Source organism: Pichia kudriavzevii, chromosome 1 (assembly GCF_003054445.1).
Source record: "Pichia kudriavzevii chromosome 1, complete sequence".
NCBI classification, from domain to species: domain Eukaryota; kingdom Fungi; phylum Ascomycota; class Pichiomycetes; order Pichiales; family Pichiaceae; genus Pichia; species Pichia kudriavzevii.
In genome coordinates, this window is record NC_042506.1 from 1,460,368 (window position 1) to 1,470,983 (window position 10,616).

At 34.9% G+C, this 10,616-nt stretch overlaps 1 protein-coding gene and 2 non-coding genes across 3 annotated transcripts; 1 reads left to right on the forward strand and 2 right to left on the reverse strand.

Moving 5' to 3' along the window:
* Positions 1-60: 60 nt before the first annotated feature.
* On the reverse strand, positions 61-131 carry C5L36_0Atrna2G. Its single transcript has one exon. It is a non-coding gene; the product is annotated as a tRNA-Gly (tRNA).
* A 1,785-nt stretch (positions 132-1,916) lies between these two features.
* C5L36_0A06700 (uncharacterized protein) lies at positions 1,917-3,566 on the reverse strand (the record flags this gene model as incomplete). Its single annotated transcript, XM_029463693.1, has 1 exon — positions 1,917-3,566. The coding sequence occupies one exon, from the start codon at positions 3,564-3,566 to the stop codon at positions 1,917-1,919; it is 1,650 nt and encodes a 549-aa protein (XP_029319553.1).
* A 3,326-nt stretch (positions 3,567-6,892) lies between these two features.
* C5L36_0Atrna3K lies at positions 6,893-6,983 on the forward strand. Its single transcript is given in 2 exon segments — positions 6,893-6,930; positions 6,947-6,983. It is a non-coding gene; the product is annotated as a tRNA-Lys (tRNA).
* The last annotated feature ends 3,633 nt before the right edge of the window (positions 6,984-10,616 follow it).

A 10,616-nucleotide genomic window follows, 5' to 3' on the forward strand; every position in this document is an offset into this window, starting at 1 on the left:
CATAAATAAAAATGGAAAATCGTCAACCCCATTTTTTGGGCGTTTGACAAAAAAATGATATGCGCAAGCCCGGAATCGAACCAGGGGCTTAACGATGGCAACGTTGAATTTTACCACTAAACCACTTGCGCAAGTTTGTCTTTTCTATGGGATTTTTCATGATCTGCTCCAAAAAAGAAAGTGTCAGTAGATAGATGATAACATACTAATATTAAGGTTTTGATGTTAGAAAAAGGGAAGTTAACAAGGGTCAAGTATCCCGAGTAGGAAGCAAAGAGAGGTAGTCCCGTTGATCATGTAGAAAATAGGCATAGAGAAGCCGTCCGAGACACTGTCATTAGCATAAATTAACTATTATTTGTCAACGAGCTATGACAGGAATGGCATAGCAAAAATAAAGACCTAAAACGTAATAAGCTCGTACAGGAGTCTGCTATACGAAAAAGAGTAGCAACCGAGGGTGATTCCAGGTTGCGGGCGTGAAGTATATAAGACAGACAATATCCTGTTATATAGAATTGATAGAGCTGATATAGCTCCTCATCGGGAGTGAAAGGAGCAGAAGGAGGAAAAGTTGGAATAGTAGGAGACTCGGATTAGAACGACGCATTTTTTGAAAGGCAATCTTTTGTCTAAGAAAGACTTATGCATAATGGAAAGTTGAGTAGTGAATTGAGAATAGTCCTTGGACAAATAAGAGTTTTTTCCCTCCACCTTACTAATGGGCTTTCACCTATAACTTTTGTTATAGTTGAACGACTGGATTTCTTGTATAATCGAAAGTTTATGTTAGCATGAGACTTAAAAGGGACTAAAAGTGGATGGATAACTCTATTTTTTTATCAGTGAGGAAAATGCCTATCTAAATCTATTAACCTAACTTGTGGTGAGAAATATGCACCTACTTTTTATGACTGCGTATTTAGATTATTTAACTGAGGATTCTTTTTTGTTGTCCTTCTTTACTAGAAAGACTCTTATATTAGGTCTGTTTACGAAAATGGTGTTTTAACTTTTATGTTTCTCTTGAAATTATACAATATTAGTAATGGGTTATGAGATTCTTTTTATCTTTTTAGTTTGAGGCAGTTATTACAAACCATTTTTTTGGGTAAGTATTTAAGGCTATAGTTTATACCAAAAAATAATAAGGTATATAACTGACAGGTACTTTCTAGTCAGAAATTATGTAGTATAGGTTCTGGTTTTTTTTGTAAAACTTGAACGAATTTGCATCAAAGCAAGATATTTCCTAAGTTGAGTTAATCAATTTTTGGAGTGAAGGTACCTATTAGTCGATATATGTTGTATTCATTCAAATTGATGATTTATGCCCTCCTAAAGCCTTACCATTAAAATAAGTAACTAATATTCTAAAGAACCAATGGGTGTTGTCCAGGTTTCGTCATCTCATCCACCAAACTACCGATTTGTTCATTTGTCACTCCTAAATTTAGATAACCACTTGCCAAAAATTTTAACACGTCAATATGTATGATAAGAGAATCACCTCTGTAAACCTTGAAAAAACTTTCAACTTTGCTCGTCTTAATAATGCACAAGAAAAATAAAACTGTATTTTATCAGATTAATACATAGTAGACTTTGAACCAGAGAGGAACTGTCAGTCTTCATATTGTAGGTGTGACAAAATGAATTGAGCTTATATTCAATACGTTTATCAATACATATAATATAGCTAAAAAAAGCAATAGGGCAAAAACCTTTGATAGCAATACTTTTAGAGAAAAAAATTTGAAGCACGATCAAAAAATCTCTGTTTAATAAGCACTCAAAAGTACAAGTATAGACGCAATAAAAAATGTGCTTCAACAATTCATAAAAAATAAAGAGATATCCTTCTTTGAAAAAATGAATATGAATTTAACAGTGGCAATTAAATAAAAGCAAATAATTTAGGCGTTCTTTGACATTGCTAATTCATCTTCAGCTTCTTTTTCAAGTGCAGCCTTTTCTGCAGCAGCATTGGAGAATTTTTTCATGAATGCTAAACCTGGAGTGTAGTTTCTATATAGTTCATCAACATCTTCTAGTGAAAGACCCTTGGTTTCAGGAACAAACGCAAAGACAAAGACCAAGGAGAATACAACACAACCAAAGAAAACATAACCGTAAGCAAAATGGATTGCACCTGTAATAAACGGAGTGAAGAAACCAATTAAGAAACCCCAGATCCAGTTAGCACAGTTTGCAATGGCCATACCCTTGGCTCTGATTCTCAATGGATAAGTCTCAGAGACAACAACATAGACACATGGACCCCATGTTTGCGCAAAGAAGAAGATGAACAAACAAACCAAGAAAATCATGGCATTACCAACTGGTTTTTTTGCTTCAGAACCGTAACCGTCGACATATAAATCTTTAACACCAATAGATGCAAAAATAACCAAGGTAACAAGCATACCTATGGATCCAGCCATCAATGTCATTCTTCTACCAAATCTATCAACAACCCATAATGCAAGGAAAGTAGAAGCAAAGTTAATAACACCAAAAATAATGGAGGTTTCAAAAGAGTCATCCAAACCAATCGCCTTGAAAATAGTGGTACCATAATAGAAGAAATAATTGTCACCAGTTAATTGTTGCAAGGATTGTAGAAGGACACCCACCATTAATCTGTAGAAAATCTTTGGCTTACCTGTGAACAATTCGCCCCATGTTGCATTACCTGCAGATTTTTCAAGCTCAATAGCATCAGCCAAAATGTTAACTTCATTAATAACAAATTCGGAATTGACATCTTGTTTATTATTTTTAGCAAGAGATTGTTTGGCTTCCTCAATTCTATCATTCTCGACTAAATATCTAGGAGACTCTGGAGTAAAGGTCAAACCAAAGATCATAAATAGAGCCCAAGCAAAAGACAGACCTAGTGGGATTCTCCATAGTCTTGAGTCGAGGTAATGATGGTAGGTACCGTAGGTGGTACAGTAACCTAAAAAGACACCGCCAGTATTCATCAACTGATAGCAAGAAACTAAGGTACCTCTAATAGCCTTTGGAGAAGTTTCAGAAATAAACATTGGAACAAGGACACCAATAGAACCAACAGCAATACCGGCAATGATTCTACCAATAAAATATTGGACCCAAGATTTAACAGCTGCAATCTGAATAATAATACCAACAATATAGACAACCATGGTCATCATTAAACCTTTCTTTCTACCATACATGTCACCGGTTTTACCTAGGGTTACACCACCGATAGCACAACCAATGTTGAAGATAGAAAGCATTAAACCAGTTCTTGTTTTGGATAGATATTTTTGACCTTCAGAGCTGATTTGACCATACCTATGAACGAAATCCGGCATGTTGACAAAACCAGAAATAGTACCGGTATCCCAACCAAAGACAAAACCACCAAAGGCAATTAAAATACAGGTGAAGGCAGCAAATAGGTATGTAGTTTTTGGAGCAGTCGGAACAATATTAGCAGTGTTTTCTTCTTCTAATAATCCGTCACCACTGCCAACAGGAGCAGTTACATCATCATGTGAAGTGTTGTGTTTTTCAGCAGATGAAATGGAAGACATCTTTTGAATAATTTTCTAAATTCAAGTTAAGTTTAAGTAATTTGGGATACTATGACTAAGGATGGTAAAAGAATTAGAAAAAAGTAAAAAAGGAAAATCAAGAATGTGCTGATTCGGAGAAAAGTGGAATTTAGGGAGAGAGAGAGCAAGGAATTTAAATACAATCTAGTTTCTCCGTGAAATAGAAAACTCACCTCCTATAAGTGGTTTCCGTTTGACTAAAAATCACACAATGATGAAATAGCCGAAATAGACAGGTTCCCCGTATTTTTTCCGCAAAAAAAAAGAAGCTATTTTTGAAATTGTTACAACAAAGCATAAGGGTGGGTGGTAAAGAGCGGAAAATAAAACTCTGTTTCTCTCTGCTTTTTCAATTTCAGCTTAATAGACTTTCAGGTAGTTTAGGTTTACAAACTTGCGAGTGGCATATGCTAGGGAACACGTTACTTTGCACTTTAGACTTCTCCCTTTTATTAAAGGGAGGAGAAGACGATATTGGTATGTAAAAGTGGGTAATATTTACATAGCTGAAGAAGCTGCTCTTGAGATCTTAATTGTCAAGTTAGTTTGAGTAAAGACAGGAACAACTGGAACTATCAATACAGAGACAGCCATGATATTTTGACTGAGTTTCCGCTCCAGATATAGTAAAAGAATGTTTCCGGTAATATGTCTTGCTAATATGATAGGTGTGACCTGCATTGAAATACTAATAGTTCCCTATATTTTTTCCGTTGTGTTACATTTTCCCCTGCGTGGCGCTCCCAATCAATTTCTACTCTGCTTGTGTTATTCTCAGATGATGTTTCGGCCATTTTTGTGTAATTTCTTCTTGCAGTATTTTTATTTCCGGTGGGATGTTTAATATATCTCATTCTTCTGAAAAGAAAAAATTTTAATAGTAAACAATCCAATGAGATAAGGACAGCCTTTTATGCCTATAGAGTTAACAACAACAAACAAACAAACATCAATTTTTTTACAATCTCTCCATCCTACCTTGGATAATTGTCACATACCACTTCTCTGGTAATGCCAAAAAGAGGAAAAAAATATCCTAAAAAATAGGTTGAAAAATTAAATTGCCGCGCATGGCAATGCAGTGTGTGCTGCCTTTTCAATCTGCAACTAGATAGAGTATCACTTTTTAATGGGACGACAAAACGAACAACTGAATAGATAGTGTACATATTGAACTTATTTTTTTTTGGATTACTTAGTGGTGGTTGTTGGGTTTACTGCCATTTAACAAAACACAACATGTTTAAACTTTGAGAGGTAGAGTGACATCGTTGAGAGATGGCTCCATCATTTCCATGTATGACCCTATTTTTTGTTTTTTGTGTTTCTTTGTTTCTTGTTATTTTTTTTATTTACACAAAAGCTTAATAATCTACAACCTTTGACGATTTTTGATTCTATCTCCGAATTCATGGTTTTGTTTGTTCCCGCTTTTTCCTGTTCCGCAGTGTTTCTCTTTTTTCCATGCACAAAAATCTATCCCCACTTTGGGTATATCACAGTATTTCTTTAATTAGGAAAACCCAGTGTATAACATCAATCTCTGCTTTTTTGTTCATACTCTGGAACATATTTTGGTCTACTTATCTTTTTGATGCAGTGGAATACACTAAAATCAGAAGTATGAACCTTGTTGTCAGATGGGTTTGAATTTTAAACCCCTAGAATAGCCAGCTGCTAGTACTATTGCTAACTCGGTATACATTTTTTTGGTGTTGCGGGAAAATTATATGCTACTGTATGGACAAAATTATATCCTTCCATCATGGATTAATTCAAGATAAAGAAAAAATACAAGCTATAATACTTCAGCAATCGCCGAGATCGGATATTCTACAAAAGATTGACATATTACCGCCTAAACAGCATGACCAAGGCTGTTTGAACTTATTCCGAAACAAATTTTCAGGGCTGACATAGTCGTCTAGCTAGTTTTGCTGACAGTTAGACAAACCTGTAAATATTTAACTTGGTAAGGAGACTTGTTGGAAGGTTAACTCAAGCAGTGGAAACTAATGATTAGCACCAAGGTATCATTTTACCATCTCTACGACAGTAGATCTCAGACCACCTTGGAACACCTTTATCGGAAGTCCTTGAATCGTCCTTTTTTTCAGTCCCTTTAGTTGAAACTCAACTAACAAAGTTAAACCAGACATTCTCTAATAAATTGTCCTAAAAAAACACGAATGAAACTTTGCTAAAATAATAATATATGATATCTTCGAATCACAATCATCCGTCGGTAATGAAGAGATCAATGAATGCTGAAATATTCAATGTTCTCTAGAAATTGATAATTGCTAAGGAACAGTGTTGCTTGTTACCTATTATGGCCAAATTAAACAACTTATTCAAAGTTCAACAGTAACAAAACTGCGGTTAGATCAGATAGACAGACGAAGGTGCTTGATTTAAGTGATATAATAATGTCCTTAAAAAAAACACATCGGCTTTGTCGCTTCTATTGGGTGTATGACATTTGTGATCTTTACTGTCTGATATAAACGTGCAATGCTCTTCTTTTGCATCCACTGAACGTAAAAAACATGTAAGAAAAAAATACCTGAACTTTTCTTTTTTCAACTCTAGTCTTGTTCTCGTTATATGCATAGCTTGATCTTTTTCTTTGCTTTCAGATGTGCTGATGACAAGAAAACAAAACAAGTAGCTTCAATAAACGATCCTTAGACCAAATATTTTAAGTAATATCAGAGTCGCCAATCTCTGTCTTCTTTTAAATACTGCAGCTACTTCTCTTTAGGGATATTAAATAGAATTATCTATTTTATTGCTTATAATTTCACCAAATAAATTATTTTGAGCTGAATACAAAACGTGTTTTTCGTCAAGCTGTTAATAAAAATCCAACTATTCAGGGTCCTAGGAAACAAATATTCCTCTGCTAACCTCCGGAGTAAAAACTAAGCAGTGTCTTGTAATGGTTAGCAAAAGCAATAACGCACTAAAACTTAGGTTTATATGTGACAACCTAATTGAGACTGATATGTCTACATTTCTTTAAGTTCAACCATAGTCTCAAAAAGTGTATTATAATAACTACGCCCTGGATACCCCTATTAGAAATGTTTTATTTTCTTTTCTGATTAACCTTTTCTATGTTCCCTATTAAAATTCTTTTAGCGGCAGTCCAGTCTATAGCTTTAATAATATTCAATGTAGAATCAGTTCACGTTAATATAACTCCTTAGCAATTATTGCTCTAAAAATAAAAAGATTGGGTTGGTTTTCATTTAAGAAATTATTAGGTCATACTAGTTTACGTAATAAACTATTTCAGCAATTCCCTGTTAGCTCAGTCGGTAGAGCGTTCGGCTTTTAAGATCTTCCAAGAAGTCGACCGAAATGTCCAGGGTTCGAGCCCCTGATAGGGAGATTTTTTCTTTTGAAGTTTTTTTATGTTATATATCTAACTTACATAACCTGTTATCACAAAAACCTATAATAATAAATCGAATACAAGCTAAGCAAATGCAAAAATAGTTATTTTGGACGTGATTTTTTTAAAACAAGGACTAGAATAGTTAACCTCAAAAAGATATTGCCACGACTAAGATAGATTAATTACTTCTAGTAAGTTCATAGCGAACATTCATCTATTTGTTTACCATGTTACCTATTCTGAACCTTGGCATAGCAGCATTGAATGGATGTCTAACAATTTGATACTTTAAACTTCCATTTTGCCTTGTATGCAATGCCAAGTAGTCTAGCATGAAACACTAAGTTAGTAAGTGCTCCTTTCTCTGTATCTTGTTATGTGCACACATCCATCTCACAATATAACCCTTTTGTAACCATTGAACTAGTTAGGTCAAAATGTTAGCCAAGGATACAATTCTTTATAAGTTTCTGAATGTTGTAGAAAGTTGAAACCCAATTAATGCCATTAATGTTTTGCTTTAAAAGCACTTAGTTGGGAGTCGCAACTCTTGTTTTGATTAAATGCATTTCGGAGTGACATGGTATTTGGTATTTTTCTATATTATTGTGTATACCATGTCCATTTGAACCTAATTTGGTGTAGTGCAGGCTTCCCCTTGTTGATAACCTATGTGATAGGTATTTTAATATATTCTAGTTTATAGTCAGCGTTGAAGGCATATTCTACACTGTTGCTATGACTAATGCATTCGCTTCCTGTAAGAAAGCTCGTTGAGATCATCTAAATTTTCAAAAACGACATAATAACATTTAAATTTACAAGAACAGCGGTATTCGACTTTAATTAAGTGTTCCCAATATTACCTGATCAATCAGAATCTTTACTTAAATAAACAGTCTATGGTTGGACATCATGCAGTGTACCTTGACACATAATCGTTTGCCCCACCTATGAAATCAAACATTTGAATTCGGCTCTTCACTTGTATGATTAATCTCAACCTAAAAGGCTTTATTGCTAGTACACATCGAGCTGCTTCTCGACTATTGTCCATATGCCATTAAGATGGATTTTCTGAAAGCCACAATAGACAGACACTCGATAATAGTACCTCCAATCCAACATTGCTAACTGCAACAAAAGTATTACGAAACATGATCCACCAGATAGCTAGTAAACTTTCCTCCCTGGCACCAATAATTCACTTTTGTTTTATCCTGAAGCTTTCGACAAATTGAAGTATTCAAAGTTCTCTTTTATAGCCAAATTCCTAGTTCTTTCCATTGTTTTCAGATGTGTTTTTTATTGCCAACCTATAGAAAATATTTTTAATTATTACAGTTTTTGTCTAAAAAAAGGCATGAGTTTGATATATCTGCTTCAAAAAAGCGGATTTCCAGACCAATACTAGCCTTCACCCCCTTTGTACTTGCTTCAGCAAACAAAAATTAGAGTGCCATCAAGCTAAAAGGCTAAAAATTATTATTTCAAAAATAAATTACTTTCTTATACTAGTTTCTCAAAATAAATTCCATTGGCATGTTTGTGGCAGCGAGGTATCACTTTCCAAGTTTTTTTCAGTTCATATAGTTAACTTTGAGTTTTATCGCACAGTCGTCTGCTTTGTGGGTAGCGTTATGCTCTTCTAAGTATATGTACAGCCCACATCATCATTAGAAAGGGAGCATTGAAATCCATCTGTATGTTGTTGCATTTATCGGCCCTTCAATGCCGATACCCAAGTGAATTGTTTCAAATCTTCTATATGATAGTTCTTTGTAAATGTAGTTGAATCACATCTCTCGGGGAACCCTTCTTTTGTAGTTCTTGTTTTAGCCATTCCTTTTTAATCTTCCAAGTCACACACTTATCGCCAGCCATATATAGCATACAGACAGGAAACATCTTGCAAACATCTTCTATTAGGAGGGGCTAATTTTTGGATGTTTTAGGCACTTATTGATTCAAACTTACTTAGAGACGCCTTTCACCATCATACTATCCAAGTTGCTTTAGTACTTGTTCGTATTCGCAACGTTTTCTGCCATCTTGTTTCATAGACCACTAATTTTATGACTAAAACCATTAATGGCATCCAATGAGCTAAAAAAACATGCCAAAGTACAAACTATAGTTTCAAACGAAAATTAGTTTGTTTTACGTTTCTTTAAAATAACGCACCCATTGGAAAAGTCGTTTGTTTTCAATTAAAAAAATCGACGGTGAATTCAGAGAAAGCCTTTGAGAGCAAATTATTTTTGCTCCTGACCTTTTTACATGAACTCTTTCTCACGGATTTCATTTAATAACTACTGTTACACAAAAGTACAGGACTACTCGCCGATTTCCAATCTTTCTAGCCTACCAAACACTAAAATTCAACCATGGTCAAATGCTTCCAAGAAATCTGATTTCTTGGAAAATCTGGAACAAGAAGAACGTCATGCAAGATTAGTTTGTCAGAAGCAATAACGTCACCTCTTTCCCTGTAAACACCAGCCTTATTGACTGAGTGAATAATTATTGGAGCATAACTTTTGTTGGATAACAGCTTTGCATCATTAATAATATGAATCAAAGCACCTGTGTCAATAACAAATCGGGTCTTATTATCCACAAGTTTTACCTCACCATCTTCAGTAGGCCTAACTTCCGATGCGACCTTTTCATCTCCTTCTGCTAACATTCCACCAGGTACGGTTCATTTTCGACTTCTGACAAGTTCACAATGCCAGCAAAGTTGGCCGAATCTTCTTTGCAGAATGTTTCTTAGAACAGTTATTCAGGGCGTCCTTTTCTTCTGCACTTAGGGCAACAGGTTTTTTGTGATTTTCCCTTTTACCTCTACTGGCCAGGTCAACAACGGATTTTTCTGGACTTTCCAAAGGCTCCACCCTGTACTGTCTGTATGCATAATACATGTCTTTGACGTTTGCAGACATCAACTTCTTCCTTTTAGAGGGAAGATAAGTTTCAATTGCTTGCAAAAACGGAGCAGCAACAAGTTTTGGTATAACTGAACAAAACACTGTGGCCGCTAATAGTTTTGACTCCGGGACGTGATGGGATGCCAAGCTAAGATAGTTTTCCAGATCATTCAACTTGGATGGATTGTTAATCTTGTTGTTCAACTCTCTAAAAATCTCAATCTTAAAACAATTCAACGATGCTATCTCATGGTTCAGCTTAGAATAAAGGGCTAAGCCATATTCATCTTCAAACCTTTCATAGACATTGGATTCAAAATATGCTTTAATGGCGGCTGATAAAACGTTACCAAACATGTTTGGTGGGACACTAATATAAGAAACATTGGCCTCACTGTCAGTAAAAAATAGATCGAAGTCGAAAGATGGGATTATTGTTAGAAGCGTTTTAGCACATCACATCTTAAAGACAGGCCAATCCAGTTTATTCTTACTTTTAGTTCCTTTCGGGACTGCAAGCTTAGTGATGCATTTCTCATATGTTTCAAAAGTGACATCATTACTGATGACAGCAGTATCATCAATAATTTCAATGGTAGTTGACATTTCGTTAATGATTGGTAGGTAATAAATATTGGAAACTTGTGAGAAGTCCTGCACCTTCAGTATAAAGTTAATTATTAGATGAAATCTATT